The 18909-nt window shown below is 41.1% G+C and overlaps 1 protein-coding gene across 3 annotated transcripts in view; it reads right to left on the reverse strand.

The window, feature by feature from the left end:
• The window catches only part of vta1 (vesicle (multivesicular body) trafficking 1), a 72032-nt gene that overhangs the window by 12397 nt on the left and 40726 nt on the right, over nucleotides 1–18909 (reverse strand). Inside the window, exons 5-7 of one of the 3 annotated variants that reach the window (XM_040125114.1) lie at nucleotides 18717–18831; nucleotides 7741–7992; nucleotides 5046–5123 (exon numbers count right to left, since the gene is read on the reverse strand). In XM_040125114.1, coding sequence (XP_039981048.1) covers nucleotides 5046–5123; nucleotides 7741–7992; nucleotides 18717–18831 — 445 coding nt within the window. The remainder of the gene's footprint in view (nucleotides 1–5045; nucleotides 5124–7740; nucleotides 7993–18716; nucleotides 18832–18909) is intronic. The other 2 variants (XM_040125115.1, XM_040125116.1) reach the window with 2 other exon arrangements.

The following is an 18909-nucleotide window of genomic DNA, read 5'->3' on the forward strand; positions in this document are numbered from 1 at the left end:
GCCTGAGTCACACGGGTTATCGAGCACGCCTGAATTCAACCTGTGAAGGATAAGGTGCAGGGTCCAAAAGAGAAAACTGCCTTTCCTCTTTCATTGAATTTGAATTCAATCTTGAAAAGTGGTTGAATTGTTCATTTCACCTAACAATCCAGTTAAGGGTTCTACTGAGCAGGCATACTAATCTTAATAGAAAAATATGCACTGTACAAAAAACTGTACCACAGGAAGCGACACGCTTAGACTTTATTTAAAACTTTATAATTTACCCTCATGTAGTAATGTGTACTCACAGTAAATGGATTACATATGCCTTGTGCACACACACCAATGGCTGTGGATCTGGAGCAAGTTTGGATTCCGTGTCTTGCTCAAGGACACACTGATATGCAGACAGGAGGAGATGGGAATCAAACCGCAAACTCTATGAATAATGGACCTTAACCACTCTTGACCCCAGACTTCTTTTCAAGGGTTGGGTCAGTCATTGTTGTCTTTAAGCAGTCACCAAATTTCCTAAACACCATGTACATGAGAAACCTGCTTTCCCTTATCGACTGCAGAAATGAGGAGTTACTTGTCCTTTCTTTGAATATTATGGAAATCTGTTTCCCATTGCAAGCCAACTGGCCAAAAACACGTAGTTTCTCAGTGTGTGATCATGCAAGGTTTTTTTTTTACTCTTTACGAGCCAAACAACTGTATTTTGACTGGATAAAAATCTGGCATGTCAAGGTGTAAAAAAAAGTTCTATTTTGCAGTGTTATCACAACAGTTTTGTTGCCTCAGTGCCACTGGCTGGCACCGGTAGACCTGCCCTCTTTAAATGGAAAGGGCTGGCCCGCTGGTCGGTCCATGTCAGGTTCCCCACTGGGGGCTGACAAATCTGCAGCTGATAAACTCCGGTATTTAGTGTAACATAATGCATTTAGATGACAAATACAATAATTATCTACTGATCTATTAAACTCCTTTATATCACTCTTGTGTTGTTTTGCAGTTCTTTAACAGTCAAATGTATTAATGTTAACACAAACATTAGTAGTAGTTGTAACTGAGAAACAGGCAGTTTACTCAACGACAGTTTGAACAGAGGAATAAGTATCGCAGGGGGTGGAGGACAACAACATATTGCTATGATACTGAATAAAAAGCAGTGGACTCGCAACACTGGTCTCTACCTAAATTAAAACTGTTCCCTGTTTTGACCACGTAAGATGTTGAAAATGAACTTCTCACCCCACATTTAATGTCTGAATACACCAGATTTTCACCTGTGAAGAAACAATAACGTCATGCTTCAAGATGAAAAGATACGAGTCACTGCACGTTTTTGGTCAAGTTTCAAGTGATAGTTTCTCTCAGCTGTTATCACATCTCGCCTCAGCCAAAGTGTTCTTCAAAGTTTTAGTTATTTTTCTTTCTGGCTTTGTTTCTCTGTTTTTGAACGGGAAGGCAACTCAACAGTGATAACAGGGGAGCGGCTAGTGCTGAGCTTTTCATTTTTCCCCCATCAAGATTTATTCTGTCCATCTGGGGATCAAACCAGCGACCTCCAAGTCACAAACCCACTTGTCTAAGCCCGTAGGATTCTGTTAGAGAAACCAGGCTTGGCCATGTAGAAACTTCACGGTGTGACTTCACTGGGAAATCCGTGGGATGAAAGGAAAAATCCTTACTCATACTGGTACGTCCTTGTATCCAAAACAATTATATCTGACCAAAAGTGAAGCTTAAACTAACATAAATACAGCTGAACGAGTAACTTGATTTCTCCCAAAAACCTGGCGACCAGTGTGCATGTAAATGTACTGAGGTGGTTGTTGAAGGTGCAAAACACTTGGCAGAGAGTGAATTACAGGGAAAGGATGGAGCCTCAGGTTCAGACCATAAGCTCTCCCACCACTCACTCGCTCTCTTTCTCTGTGTCTCTCGCTCGCTCCCTCTCCGCCTCGCTCTTTTTGCGGCCAACCACCGGCGGCTAATGATAGTCTAGACAGCGGCAAAGTGGCGGTGGTGTGGATGTAATGATAGGTTAGGTGGCAGACAGACGACTAGCGCAGGGACCAATCACACAGCGACCGCACCGCCACCGCCACCTCCTGCACTGTCACTTCTTCAGCGGTTCCTCGCTGGTTATTCTGCATCTTGTGATCGGCAGAGGAGATGAAATGATGTGCCATTTTTATGAGGGCTCCTGTTGTGCTGTGGAGCTTTGTAATAGAAGCCATGCCATCCTCCCTCCATCTTTTCCACCCTTTTCTCAGACTCAGTATGGAAGACCAGCTGCCTTAATCTCTTCTAGAGAGAATACACTCTTCAAACACACACATACTGTACTTTCAAGCAACGCTTAAAGGAATAGTTCATCATTTTTGGGAAATCCATTTATTTGCCTTCTTACAAGAGAGTGCGATGGTGATCAGTCTCATGTCTGTATGTGAGCTGGAGTCAGGGCGTGGTTAGCCTAGCTTAGCATTAAGACTGGAAGCAAGGGGGCAGAGTTTATGAACATCACAAACAACACGTTCGGGTGAAAAGAAGGAGTCTCGCATGAAGTGGCTGGAACATTGAGTGGTTAGCTCTTTAGCTAGCTAGTTAGTTCCCTAGCTAATTTGTATTTTGTTTACCAGTTTGTACCTTTGGACAAATCACGGGTTGGGTACAATAACATTGGCCTTTCAAAAATGCAGCTACCACTTTCATTGCACAGCTGCGTGAACCCGTTGCAGCGAGGCGTATTTGTCGTCTTGTCAAGAAAAGACCAGCACACGTGCCACTATTCTTTTAGCATGGACCAAGACGTCACTGGCAATGACGCGTCCGCGCACCGTACCGTGGGACATTCTTGAGATTCTGAGCAAACCTGGTAATGTCAAACTTTCCTCTGCCATTGATTACTACGACACCATGATGATTAAAGATTCAGAGGAATGAGATGTGTCCCTTCTGGCTCGTCTCTGGCTGAATTCTGCTCTAATGGCACCGTGAATTGAACTGAATTGAAATTCCTGATCCTCCCGTCTTTGCTATCCATAAACCAAGAGCTTGTCCACTACAAAAAGAACATTTTTGATTGTTCCTCTTGTTTTTTCAGTCCCTTACTCTCTGTTGAGAATTGTTATCAGTTGAAATTTTTCAAGACTGTACAGTATCCGAGCTTCGGAGTTACCAAAACGATACTGTTTTCGAGTACCTTACTTTGAGAGACATAAACATGCTTTTCTAGAAAGAGAAACACAAGCAGCTGTACAAACATGTTAACAAAGCTACATAAAATACAGACTAACACTGGTGAAATTACAATTTAAATCAGGAACTATGATCAAAGAACAGGTGCAGAAAATTACAAATCTAAACAGACATTTGACTCAGAACTGAGGAAACATTTAGCGGATTTGACACCTTACTCCTCTCTGTCTCTCACTTTCTGTCTCGATTTTGTCTGCCTCTTTCTCTGTCCTCGTCACACACTATCATTGTTCCAGTGTTGAAAACATCAGAGAGTCAAGCTCACGGTTGACCTCAAATTACTAACATGACTTCAGAGTGGACCGCTCAGGAAGGGCCTCGCTTGAATTACCCAAAACACGTGTAATGCTGTGAAATGGAAAATAAATAAACCGGGCATGAAAAAATGGGGAAATGGTCAAATTGCGGAGCTGCCCCTTCAGCTCAAGTCAATTAAGTTTTAGTTTCTGACACATTAAGGTTGTTTTTGTTGTGATGACATCGGCAAGAGAAAATGGCATGTGGAGTTTGTTCGACTGTCTCATAATCCGGTTCCATGATGGAAACGCGTCCAAGTGCGGGCTCTGCGTTTCAGATTTCATGCTAAAACACATTCATAAGATAGGTAAAAACTGCTAGTGTATGAAGACCTGCTGCTCTTCAGGAAAAAAACTAAAATACGCTGTACGTCCTACATTCAATCTGGAAGGTAAAGGTCTCATTTAGAATCCGTCTTAAGTCTCAACTACACAGAAGGTTTGAAGTGACACATGTACAGACACAAATATTGTCTGATTTCTCTGATGATTTTCGTTGACTTAACTGATTTAATTTGAAAGTGTGATTCATTGCACCTACTTTTTTTTCTTGAGTTACATTTTTTTCAGCATACCTGGTCACGACCCCGATGAAGCACTGAGCGAGAGACATCGCTCGTGCCAGTGTCAATAACACAAGATAAAATAATGCAGATAATCCTTGATAATATATTTATGAAGGTACGTTCACTACCGCATACATTTGTGGATTATTTTTTTCACACTGTAGCGTGTGTTCATCTGCAGTTTCTCAGCATCGCTTCCTTTAGCACACCTGCACAAATCCAATCTCGTGACACAATACGAAGACTAATTAAAAAACAAACAAAAAACAAGTGAGTTACCTGACAAGTGAACATACAGCAGATGGAGAGAGAAACAGAAAATGAGAGACAATGTGCAGGAAGGGTATTTTTTCTGATCGTATAACATGTAAAAGCAGGTTGATAAAACAAGAATAAAAAAAGAAATGGAGAATTAAAAACAATGACAAGAGAAGACGTGAAAGTTTAATGATGGCCAAGAGGGAAAATAAAGGCTTTTCAGATGGATTTAAAGGCTGTCAAAGTTCGGGATCAGTCTCAAGAATTTGTTCCAACTATGCACAGCTTCACATTTTTTTGTTTTTATTATAGGAGCAGAAAGGTCTCACATGAGCACAGAGGGCTAAAGAGTCGTATAAAATGTGTTTTGGCCCTAAACTACAGAGACAGCAGCAGTATTTTCAAATCAGGTCTATGCCAGACTGGATGCCACTGCAGAGATTAGAGAAGTGGTGTATGGTGTTGATCTTTTCTCCCCGTTTTGGCTAAAACACCAGCAGCTGCATTCTGAGCTGTAGATGTCTGATCAGGGTTTGGGAAATTAAAAAAAGCAAAAAGCGAGAAAGGAAAAAGACTCCTGTATATATGTCAGCATTGTGCGTGGTGTTTCTCTAGTGCATTATCTGTATGCAGTATATATTCATTACGGTATGTTTAAGTGTGCGTGTGTTCTTACCCTGCTGCTGGGCGTTGAGCAGTGTGGGGTCAACAGTGGGCACTGATCGGGGCATAGGCACTGGTTTAACTCCTTCTGCTGGTCAACAAAAACACCTCAAATTATGATATATACTTCTCTTCTGAAGTCTGTGAAGCAGGAAAAAGAACACTACCATTTCATTTTCATTAAATCCACCGAGTATCTGTTAATATATGGATCAGCCTTTTTTGTAATATCGCTAAATCACAAATCTTAATAATCTTGGCTTTATAATCTGTACGGCACAGGACAACCTTTGTCCTTAGGCCCGTGATTTGTTTAAGGAACAACTCCCTAGAAAACCATCTAACGGAGGAAAGAAAAAATGGAAGGAGCCTCAGCAACCCTCCTCCAGGACGGTCAAACAGGAAATGGATGTTGGGTGTACGGAACGGATCAAGGTAGTACACGTACAGCACAGACAGTCCAGACTGGAAACATATATTAAGAATGAGGATGTGGGAGGATGTCAAGCAACTTCCAGGTGATGCCAAACAGATAGAACCTGATAGATGAGAAAATCATAAATGAGCTGCAGATGTACTTCTTCGAGGTGTGTTAACACACACAGACACACTCACTCTCACACGGACACACACACACACAGACAGACACACACACACAGACACACACACACACACAACACACACACACGTCTTTGTCTTTAAAACAACTCTAAACAATGGTGGAAATGTGTCTGCTGGAAGATGCTTCACTTCTGAAACGCTGACAGTGGACACTAGAAGTTCCCTTATTTAAGACGGTATCCACTTGAATCTGAACTCAGACTCGAAAATCTATTCACGATTCATTTTGTAACAAGAGTACATTTAAAAAAAAACAGTAAAATTTAAAATACAGCCTTTATAAAGTCGGTTCACTAAACCTTACTGTAGAGTTTTTGAGTTCTCTTTCAGACTAGACCAGGATCATGACTGTAACTGTTCATTTCGGGCTGTAATTTTCAAACGTGCGAACAACTTATGCAGGGCTTGTTAAGGGGTTAAACCGATTTGGTAGTTTATTATAAATGAGCTTCTCTGCAGCAAGAAATCTTCTGGATATGTTTCCACTCATGGAAAGTGAAAAGAAAAATGGACACAGGGCTCAGAATCCATCACAGTAAATTAAAAAAAAAAAACAAACACAAAATGTCAAAAATGCAGCGTTTGAACTGTTTGCACTTCACACAGATTTTTCTATTTAATCAAATTTTCACAAGTTATTTATTATTCAAAGTAAAAATCATTAATTTCGAGATCTTTTAAAAATAAAAGCTAAAACGAATAGCATTTTAAAAGGGAATGACAGTGCACGCAAGAGCTACACAAAGTTGACATTGGAATCAACCACAGTCCCTCACATACAAACCCCGTCTCTCTTTCCTACACACCGAAGCCAACACAACGCCTGCAGCTCCAATGGGATCAGTGACAGTCCTTCATTATCAGCAACACTCACAGGGAGTGAACGCACACCTCATCTGTCAGCAACGTTTTCAGTGACTGGACAAGCACCAAGATCAACCTCTGTCACTCATTTTATTTAAATCCCTTCTTCCTCACAGCAGGGACATGCGATTAAATGCTAGCCAGACAATATGCAACAATGTGTGTGTGTGTGTGTGTGTGTGTGTGTGTGTGTGTGCGCATGTGCGTGTGTGCGTGCGTGCGTGCATGTAGAGCACAAACACCAAATACAACACTTTGTCCGTCGACATGGGAAACCAAAACTAGATTTCCTCTCAACTCTGCCCCCATTAATTCAGGACAAGGCAAAAAAAGCTGTGTTGCATAAAACTTTGTCTTTACACACTGATTTGCCACAAGGGTAAAATCATGTCTTCTTGTGTACACAGGCAGAGACATACACTTAGATTTACTCGATATCAACCTCCCAATAAAATTTTTGCAGTTTTTGCTTTACACAGTCTCCATCTAACAGGTAAAATCTGGCCACAGATGAGATCCTAAAATCCTCACTCACTTTCACATCCTCAAGACGACATCTGCAAACATTTGCACACGTGTAAATGCCCAAACGTAAATACACACACACACTCACAGCACTCGTGAAGAGCGTGCGAGGTAGTCTTTCGGGGAGGTGTGTTATTGAATACGTTTCCAGAGAACTGTAAGGCTGTCCTGTACCCGGTGTTATCAGGGGATATTAGTGAGAGAAGAAGGGCTGATAAGTAACAAAGGACAGATCACATACTTCATCTCAGACGATAATGGGACACTGGAAACAACATCCCAGTAATGACAGTATCATTATTATAATTACTTTGTATCATGGAGTATGTCACCAGAATAGTTTGTCTAGTACTTATCGGAGACAACCCTTTTTTACCAGGGATTTTCAGATCATAATCCAGTAAGTGAATCACAGCTGGACCTGGAGCTGCTTGGCTCCCTTCACCGAAGAACTGCTGAAGTCCGTCCAATTAGGCCAATTTGTAGCATTTGAACTGCAAAGTCTCCACTCGGCAGGTGGAGAGCATCTGCTGCTGTCAACCAACCATTATCGGCCTGTGTTCCACCGGATTCTGTAACTCAGTAACTCAGTACAGTCTCTCATTCAGCATTTCTTTCATCAGCCTTTCTGAGAAAATGAAATGTGTGACAGCGCAGCTGGATCATCGTGACAACTTATACGGTATACAGCTTCATACCTGTGGGTGGAGGCAGCTCGGCTGGAGTGTTGGCTGGTGCGTGGGCCCCTGGTGGGATGTGGATGTTGTTGTAGGTGGTGGCGAGGGGACCCGGTGGCCCCGATTCTGGACTTGGAGTAAATCCGATCTCTGGGGCGGGGCCCGGACCTAAACTCTTGTCCTGGGGGTCATAGGCCTGGGAAGGAGGACCCCCCCTGAAGGATCCCCCATCGGAGGGGCCAGGGCCTGAGAAACCCTCAGCTCCAAATCCATCTATCAGAGAGACAGTGAAAGAAACAAAAGAAAGACAAAGAGAGTGTTGAGATTGTTCACTGTTTCTCCAATATGCACCTAACAGCGGCGTTAGGCCACTGCTGAAATATAAGGAAATGAGATAAGAGGGGAGGGGAGGAAAAGAGGGCTCAGTCTCATCTCTGTAGAAACTAACGTTATATTATTTTGTGCTACGAACGCTTATATCTAGGTCAGTTCACACTCCTGTGAGTGAAGCATATAAACGAGAAACTTTGCGCTTACCTGATAGTGACAGCACAAGGATTATAAAAACAAGCACCTGGTAGATGTCAGCAATGAAGCAAGCAACGCTGATCACAGATTCAGGGTTATCATTCGCCGGACTTCACGTGAGTACCACACAGTAACGTTAGAGCAAACGCATTCATTTGATAGGAATACGCAAGGAAGCACATCTGTGGCATAAAAAACACTGATACAAAGACAGAAGGTGTCCACATACACCGATTGTTTTCTTCTTCCTGGAGGCGGGCCTTACTATGCGCGAGGACCACTGTCATGCGTGAAAGCTGTCGATCTCAAAGACAACTGATAGATCCCCTAACAGAGACGTTAACGTTATATATTATTTGGATAGGATTCCCAGGTGTTTCACCTCCGCTGCTACAACTCCATCCTAGGGGAAACATTATTGTTGCCACTCTCACTTTCTTTTCTGTAACTTGCTGACTATGTAATGAGTATGTTATACTGGGTATGTACAGTATGTGGTTTGAAAAAGCCAAATTTAAGACAGTTCAAAACAACGAGCTCCTGATTAAATGCTCTGGAATTTTCAAGAGTATTGCTTCAGTAGAACGTAGTTCCAATAAAAACTGCTGGCAGCATTTTCTATAACATTGTTTATGGAAAGTCACGTTGCTGTGGCCTGGTTCCACATCTCTGCGTCCCTTCTCATATCCCAGAATAAAAAGACTATGAATACAATTAAACTGCCAGAAAAAGTGTAAATCACATTCATAGATGTTAAATCCGAAATTGGTTTCAGATGAAGAATGGGACATCTCGGCATTAGAGCTGCATGCAGGGCTGCAGATGACCGGATCAGCCCCGTATGATTTCATTTGCTTTTATTATTAGGCTTCTGTATTTGTTAGCAACATTCCTGGACTCTGGACATAAGAACATGTTTGTTACTTGTTGCTGACATTGGCCCAAACTTCACGTCTGTTCTTGACCTTATAAAAGACCTTTTACTACCATTCAATATAAAAAAGGTGTTGAAAGCCAGTAAGACTTTCCATGTTGTCAGGCACAGGTGCAAGTATTTCTGCAATGTGAGACATTTGCTGTCCTTAAGCTATTAGAAAACTATTTGAATTATCTCACTGATATCAGATATTCCACTTCTGATGTTTTCAGGCTTGGCTTCATGCCATGGGCCCAAATTGGATTGGTTATAAGGCAAGAGATAAATATGTGAAGAATGTGAAGTCAAATCATTTCCAAAGAGTAAGAGGTCTGAAAACATTGTGTAATTTTAAATTGTTTAGGGCAGAGCGATCCAGATTACCATGCAGACACATTTCAAGAGGGTAAATTACCTCCTGCCTAGTGGTGTCACATATTATATTTCTGCACCATTTCAGCACGTAAACTGTTTTTAGTATTTGGTGATCTAGAGAACGCAATGTATTGCAACTTAAGAATTTATTAAAAACAAAGGTTTTATTCCTGTATCTTTGTTTTTATTATTCTTTTGTTTAAAGCACACTAACACTGGTTATACTGGTTTCCATTTTTTGATTTTTTTATGGCTTTTATTTTTGTCTTTGTTTTTATTGTTTGCTGTATATAAAGACCTTTGTAACATCAGTTTTGAAAGTGCTATACATAGAAATTTTAATGTCATTGTAAGAATGCTCAGGCAAATAAAAAAAAACACCTTTCTGAACATATACAGTGCTGTGCAAAAGTTTTAGGCACAAAAAGTAAAGTAAGGATGCTTTCGAAAATATTGACATGGATAGTTCTTGGCTGGACCGCAACAGCTGGGCCAGCCCTATAAACACTAATGTCTGTGACTGACTTACTGGGTGATAAAGTTACACCATTGGTCAGCCGAATGCTGTGTGACTGAGTGCTGCCGTCACACCGTTGGTCGGCCGGCCGAGTGTTGGAGTTTTCCCATTGCTCTTTCAAAAGAACTGGCGCAAACAGTCTCCATGACATCATCAGGGGGGTGTTTACAAGCAGTGTTGCCAGCGTAGCACCTTTGTCGCTAGTTTTACAGACTTTTCACACCCCTTTAGCAAGTTTTCTTGACAAACGGACCTAGCGATGAATTTGGTGACTTTTTGGACAAACCTTAGCTAATTTCACACACTGTGATGGATAAGAACGTAAACATCTTAACTGCCTATAACCTTTGCCCTGGACATTATATCACGTTTAAGGAAAAAGCTGCTGCAAATAAACAAAGAACAAGCAAATTAAAAAAAACATGTCCAACAATTTGAAAACAGATGCAGCAAAAAGACAGGGGTTGCACATTTTCTATTTATTGCGAGTTCTGTCTCTATGTGCAGCGTTTCTTTATGCCACATTTGTGATGTCAATGAGTTTCTTAGTTTGCTTTTGTTTTATATATTTCCAGTTTTTGTTTTCTAAATGTTTCCTATATTTTGTTTTTTTTTGCTTGTGTTTTGTCTATTTGCATGTTTTCTTTAGTTGCCTTCATATCTCTATATACACTCATGCTGAAAGTTGAATTTTGGGTAGGAATCACCGTTATGTTTAAGTTAAGAGAGAAAGTAATGCTTCGAAACAAAGTAATAATCCTACAAAACATGAAGATGCTTCAAAATAAAGGATAAAGAAGCTTACAGGAAGATGCTTAAAAGTGAAGTATGAAGGAACAAAAGTTACAGCCTGTGGTGTTTTCATCTTCCGAACATGAGTCTGGCGCTGGAGACTTTGCCTCTCTCAGCAACCACACCTAACACAAAAAAAACATTTTTTGACAGCCAAAGCTATTTTGACAGATTAAAAACGTTAGAGTGGATTTGCAGACACAGGCTGTATTTGACACCATGTTAAACCCCAACCTCTGTCATTACTGCATTACATGCGGGAAGGTAGACAGGCATTAGGAGGAGATCTGACACCTAACAAACGTTTACTGGAATATTTTGTCTTTCATTAAGTTGTCCAGAGAAAGTTAAGTGAGCATTCCTTCTCTTTTTCAGCTTCACTTTCATTTCTATGTCCTCACATTTGGACACGCACACTATGACTACATTCTTTTACTGGTGAAATCTTAGATAGTGCATTAGCAAACCAGACGTTGGACTTTAAGTACTGTGAAGTCAAAGAGCGACTGATCATATTACATTAGAATGAATGTAATTAGTTTAAAGTGTCTTCGTGAATCTGTTTGGGTGAGATCGACGGGGAAAACAATAAAGATTGCAATTATATGTGTATCGTATGAAGGCAGGGAGCAAAATATGTGATAAGCAAGGGTTCATTTTTCTAAAGTCCGTCTGGAGTAAGACTAAGGTTATGGGCTGTAATCGAAATCAGTGGAGCAAGAGAAAGGTGAGCAGACACCAAGACTAAGGATCTGAGACTGATGAAATCATTTTGACCATAATCTTTCATCAGTAGTCAAATACGGCAGTTTTAGGTTACAGCTGTGAATCAGGATTAGTCATTATTGTTTGGGATATTAAGGAATTCTATAGCTTCCATTATTTAATAGACACATGAGTCATTGTGTGCAGTTTTCCTGTGCAATGAGGGATTATTCATTCTCAACTATCTTAAAGTGTGAACAATTTTATAATTCCTTGGCCAAACTAAGTTCTAATTTTAACCCTGACCATTGCCAAAAGGTGAAAAATAAAAGATTTAAGCATGTTTTTTTTTTTTTTTACTTTTTTTGCACAGAAAAAATATAGCATTTTTGCATCTCAAAGTTTCAGTTTGCAAAGTCCACACTAGTTTATATTAGTTTACGCAAAAGGTATTTAACTGGTGATGATAACCTTGCTGTGAATGGCAGTGGATCCTGAATTTTCCCATACTATTATGAAGTTCCAAAGGGAAGGTTTAAGAGAAGACTGACAGCCAATCTCTATCTGCTTTTGGTCAACGTGAGCTACGACCAATAACAGATATGGAAGTGGTTGGGTAAAGTTTGATTTCGGATAGATACAAGTGCAAATATTACATTTTTACACATATGTACAAACAAACACCCAATGGAGAATAAATGCATGCATACAAAGACACGGGTACAGACATGTACAAGGGCGCACATTAAGAGATGATCAATACCACATTTGTTTGCTTTTACGAATGATTCAATGAACGAACCAAAGTCTCTCACCTTGTCACAACTGAGGGACAACAACCCAAAAAAAGATAAGACAGAAGTTCTAAAGTTTTCCAGAAAGCTCACAAGTCCTTATTTGCCTCCTCTGGTCATTTTTAACAACATGATATTAAACATAATTAGTGCACACAAACACACACGCACGCACATACACAGAATAATGACTACCTGCCATCTGAGACTCCCTAGCACCTCATTACAGTGGGTTCTAGTGTAGATTTCTACCAAAAAAAAAAGATCTGTGCATCTCTCCAAGTCATATTACTCTAAACCGTCATGTAGACAGACAATTTAATTAAGACCAGAGAGGGATACTAACAGCAGCCAACTGATGGTACGTTGATGTACCAACCCCTCTGGAGGTAAATAATTTAGAAGTTTTAATTATATTCTAAAAGTCCGAATTGGTTGGTGTAATACCCAAAGTGGGGGTGAGTTTACAGCAGCAGGGAGGATGATTCACAGTACAACTCTTCTGCTGCTGGACACTAAGCAGCTCCTCTGGGACAATTAGTGGCTAAATATCTCGCCACGGGGCACTTTTAACAATGGTTTCTGAGGTTCTGCATATTTCTGTTCTTTCAGTCAGTCGGTCCACTCCTGTCAGGAGCTACTCAGCTGCCATTCGGAGGATCATCTCTGCTCTTAACACGGTGTTAGCTGGAAAACATTGCCAGCGTAGCAGGGTTCTTGTCTATGCATCTGGTTTTGCCTGCATTAATCTCAGCACGTCGCGCTATCCCGTGAATACACGAATTTCCTCTATCCTGTTTGGTAACAGCGCCGACTGAAGCCAACCTTTGTGTCTGTGCTGGAGACCAGAGAGAAAGCTGTAAATGTCTCTTTCGGTATCTCTGTAGTTTCATCAGGTCATTATTTCCTAGGAGTCAACGGGCCAACCATGAACCTCAGCCTTCCCAGTTTGCGTCTTGTTGGGAACCACTGTTGCATTTCATTCAGCATCTCTCCCTACCTCATTTCATGGCGTCTTCTCTACTCTCGCTATATAAAAAAAAAATAAAATAAAAAATAAAAACTAAAGTTTTCCACTCGCAAACCAGAAGGAGACTTTTATTGTGAAGCATCTAACGGAAATGCAACATGTTTGCCCTGCCAGCGCGGATGGTTGCAGTTTTTCATGGCTCAGTTCACAGTGAGTATCCCAGTTTCAGAAAATGGCTGACCTGTTAATAGAGAGAGTATCTAAATCCACTGAATTATGTAACATGACTGTTCACTAAACCTTCAAGCACGGCAGAATATATCAGGGAAGATGCCGATTCCAGATCGGCCATTTAATTCTGTCTTTTACATATCCCACATTCTGATTCTGATGTCAGTCCAAGGTCCTCTGTAGGATGGGTAATGCTTGACGTAATACTCTTTATCTTGCTCTCTACATTGTGGAAGCCATGTGCTCTTGCACATTTGGTCCCGCAAACAGGTTAGTCAGATGTTCCCAAGCACTTTCCATACTGTATCATGTAGTTGTTTAGTCAGTCAGGCAGTCCATCGTTACATCAATTATTAGGCAGTCGATCAGAATTCATCAGCAAGCTTTACAGTGACTAAACTAGCCAAAAGTCTTGTCTGCATTCAAACCCAACTCTATAGCCGTCTGTCTCTCTGTTCTCATATTCTCCATGCGTGTCACTGGGTCTGACGGTAATATTGGAGGAATTTCAGAACCCTTTCAATACATTTTCCTTTGACAACTGGGTCACAGAACACATCCTTTATGTTTTTAAAACTAAGCATTGGAAGTTGTTTCCTCCCTCTGGCCCCTGAACCTCCATCCCTCCCTCCATCCATTCCTTTCCTCTTGCTAAACATCACCCCCTCCCAGCCAATGGAAAGTCAGACCAGAGCTGTTGGGAGACAATGGTCTTTCTGTAACTACCGCTGGTATATTTGTGTGTTGGTGTGAGACAGTGTGTGCGTCTGTGTGGGAGTGTGTGTGTGTGTGCCTGTGTGTGTTTGTGTGAGTCAACCACAGTCGTGCACGATCCAGAGGTTAATTAACCTACTTAAACTGGTTCTTATCGCTGCAGTGCCCAGCGCCTGCTGTTAAACCGCAGCGACCAGCCGACGGAGGCCCGTCCAACACAATGGTGTGGTCCTGACAAAAAAATGTAAAGATGCATTTTTGACCTGCGGAGAGCCAGAAGACCGTCAGAGTCCTGCGGCATATAAAAACCCCCCAGCAAAAGCACAAAGTGGCGGGATTACCTCATTATTAAATAAGGATCTATTTTTTAAACCTTATCCTACCAGCATGTGGGTGTCTGGGCAGTGTGGTACGGTTCACAGGAACCATAAAGTCTGCATGTTAAATAAAATGTGAGAAAACGAGGGAGGCCATGAATATTCTCTCCTTGTCTGTTTGCAAGTACAGGAGGAGCCGATATATGTCTCAAAACCAGAGACAGGGAGTTCATTGGTGAATGAGGAAAAAGAAGGAATATTTGGTGCAAGCAGTCTGGCTCTGTCTCACATTGTATTTGGTCTGGTTAATGAGAAACAAACTTTGAGTCACTTGAACAAAATAAAAATGTATTATTTGACCGTTGGCCTGGTTTCATAAGAGCAGCATTTCAATTGACTATTTTGGTAAAGTGAGAAAGCACCTATAGTTCATTAGTATAGTGAAACAAGAATCAAATGTTTTTGTTCAACAAACAGTCCAAAACCCAAAGATATTCAGTTTACAATTATACAAAATTGCTAAAACAATTCCCCGATTTTTCCAAATAGTGCTCAAAATTTTCTTTCCATCAACTAACTGATTAATTGAGAAAATTACACACGACACCTTTCATATTATATAATACGTTTTTCCATGGTTAATGAAAAAGTATTGATTAATGTAGCTTTAATGCACAAGCATCTTGGACAAGGACTTTTCTCGACAAAAAGAAAGTCTAAAATGACCAAAGTTTCCTGATTAAGGTCAGGTAAAAAGTTTTACCAAAGTTCTTGCACACCATTTGAGTTTTAATGACAGGTCCAGATGACCTCCATCTGAAATCAATCTTAAATGATCAAGTCAGAAAGGAATGCTTTCTGATGGAGAGACGGATGTGCTAGTCTCTCTCCGTCACACGCACAAACAAAAAAACAAACAGCTGGACCGCGGATGCGTCTTGTAAGAAAAGACAGAAAGACACACACAGACACAGACACACACACACACACACAAACTCTCTAAGATGCGACTGTTGCGATGCTGATAAAATGCAAACAAAAAAAGAGAAAGAAACCCCAGGGAGCAGGACACACACACACAAACACACAAACACACAAACACAAACACACACACACACGCTGCGTCGATGATATCAGCTGTGTGCTGGCAGTACTATCCATCAGTGGGAATAAGCCATCATGATGTCAGAGAGGAGAGGCAGAGAGGAGTGTGTGTCAGCGAATACAGGGTGTGAAAGTGTGCGAGAGGTCTCAGAGGGAATAAAAATATGAAATACCAAAGAGGGGAAAAAAACTGTAGTTACATGTAGCTACGGCGTGTGTGTATGTGTGTTTACTGAACATGCATGTGCAGCCGGGGGTTTCTCAAAGTGATGTCATGAGTGTGCAGGCAATGTTTGGGTCAAACACACCCACATGTACATGGAGTGAGTGGGTGTGGACGAGCAGATGGCCTTTATTTTAGCGAGGAATTCGTCAACATCAGTTCATTGACATGAAAAATACATTTAGTTTCCCTACAGGGAAGAAAAAACGTGTGTAAGCCAAATAGGTGTTCATGTCAAAACAAATTCCAGTCTGGTCTTGCGTCTTCCCCAGGGGCCTTTGATGCAATTTCTAGCTCTCCAATGCAATCTGAAAATGAGTCCAGATGAGTCCCATGCAGCCCAGTATAAATTCTACCAGGAGCTGGAGTCGTTGGAGCCTTTGGAATTATCAGAAAAATTAGATAAGTCACTACACAGACTGCTGCAGTGTCTTTCAAAGTCATTACACTGAGCTGAAGTATCTTTGGCATAATCCACACTTCATTTGTCTCAGAGGTTAAAAGTGATCTAATTCTATTAACCTCTGCCTCGTCCTTGGGGTTGGGACTCACGTAATCAATAAGGGATAACATCTCCTCCTCCTCCAGGAGGAGACGTCTCCTCCTGGAGGAGACATCGCAATTGTAATCAAGGGAGTATTCCTAATCTTTTCTACCTTCAATAAAAAGCATACAATATATTATCAAAATTTGCATAACCTGCGTATGGCAGGTTATGCAGCTTCTTTGTACTGGGGCAAGGTTCTGTTTAAAATGTTTTGTACCAATGTCAATATGACCCCAATGTTTTGGTATAGATAGTAAAATTATACTTGTTTCATTACTTTAATTTGAAGAATAAAAATACGTTTTTCCGCAAACCCCTCGCTAAACATCTCATTGCATCAGAGGTAAATGTCTTAAAACAAGCAGCTTGGACAAGGACTTTTCTCAACAAAAAGAAAGTTCAGGTAAAAAGTTTTCCCAAAGTTCTTGAACACCATTTGAGTTTTAATGACAGGTCAAGAAGCCTACAATGCATGCACATGAATAATGCAATTGAAACCTTGCCCCTACTGCCAGAGATTTCTAACGACAAATACACAAGGCTCTTTATATTGCTATATTGACAATGGACTTGAGTGCAAGGCAGAATTCTTCATCTTTTGGATCTACTTCCCTGTCAAAAATCTTGTACTTCACATGTGGTATTGGTGCTTGAATACTGTAAATCTCACTAACCTGAATCTGGTTAGCCTTGCTAGCACCACAGCCCTGTTACTTGGTTATTCTTCCCATATGAACCTGGTCATCCACCATCCCTGCAATGGCTCTAAGTTACTCTTAGAGGAGTAACTTACAATTGATGTGATGAATTTTACCTGATAAACTGACTGAAAGAGTCTGACTAAATAAAGTCAGATTATGTGACTGACGTCCAGAATTTCTGATTTAGATCAAGAAACACTTGATCGAAGAATAAGCAATGACTCCCAGCGTTCGATACTTGAAAGCTTTCGATACTTGATACTGCGAACACATTTCTGTCAGTACGCAAAATTAGTGTTTGATACCCAGCCCTGCTCTGTAAAGGAAGATATAGCTTGCAAAAGCTACCACGGGGATGTATTTAAAAACTACAATATTTATTTAAAAAATAAATGGGAATGCTCAATCCATCCACAACGAGGAAGAATATGAGAAAAGAGCAGATGTAAAAATGAAATAATCCTCTGGTTTTGTCTGTACAAACTGTGTTCTTTAATAGTGCATTTACATATGTGTTTATTAGCAATAGCAGAATAAATGGAAAAAGATGGAAAAGGAGGCGTTATTTATTTCAGAGACAAAGAAATGAAAGTCACAGCTGAGACCATTTCAGCGTGGACTTACTGTATTGACACCTGCCAAAACAAAAATGATGGTAAGCTCGGAGTACGCCTGTAAATTGGACCGCTCAAACAGCCACTCGAGCAGAGAGCCATCATTTGGAGGTCCTAATCTAGTGTTGGCTGCTAAAGTGCTGAATTTAAGGAAGAACCACCTGCGTGGCAGCAAAAACAAAAAGGTTAGTTACCTGTCATGCGTTTTCCCACCACACGCTTCTCACAACGCAATGAACTTTAAAGGCTGAAATGGCCATTTTGTTGTCTGACTAATTCAGTCAATCTCCTTGGGATCTAGCAGTGTTTTTCCATGCTTTCTTTCGCCCAAAGGTTATGTTTTATGGTGTAAGCCTGGCATCAGAAGCCAGAGCTTTTCAGTGTGACAAAGGTCAGAGACTCAGAGTTGATCCGTGCTAGATATGAGGGGAACGGAGAATAATAATGTAAATATCAGGACAATCTCATGCTCATAAACACACATGGAGGCCCAGCACGGTCTTAGCATGTTCAGATACACATACAAAGACTGATTTCTTAATCAGACTCTACTCATTACTAATTCCCTCCGACACACAAACACAAACTTACTTCGAATGCAATAACACATTACCATACAGGACTAATCTACACTCTGCACGCCTCTAATCTCCCAAAGTCTCCGGTTTCTACCGCAGGGTTTTCCTGCAACAGTTCCAGAACTGAAGAACAGATAAGGCACACAATACAGAACCAAACTTCACGCATACACCCACGCACACACGCGCACACACACACACACACACACTTACACAAACACACAGACATAGACAAAACAATGTCAACAAAGGAAGTGTTGTTTAAAGAGCAAGCTCAGAAGAGAAAGTGGAGGATTGTTTTATGACAGGGAACACAGCGATGTGTGTATACAAGTATGTGTGTCTTTCAGTGCCATATCAGTTTGTCCCACCTGCTTCCCCGTCCTCGTCCATGGCAATGGGTCCAGCCTGAGGCGTCTCCCCGTTCTTCAGGCAGTTGTGGATGTAGGTGGCCTTCCAGCGGGCGTACTTCCTGTGCTGGATGTTCTGGGGGAGGTCGAATAATAGGGTACAGAGACATAAAATTATTAGTCATGTTGTATGGCAGTTTGCAGGGGGTAGGGG

Source organism: Xiphias gladius, chromosome 4 (assembly GCF_016859285.1).
Source record: "Xiphias gladius isolate SHS-SW01 ecotype Sanya breed wild chromosome 4, ASM1685928v1, whole genome shotgun sequence".
Taxonomy (NCBI): Eukaryota; Metazoa; Chordata; class Actinopteri; order Istiophoriformes; family Xiphiidae; genus Xiphias; species Xiphias gladius.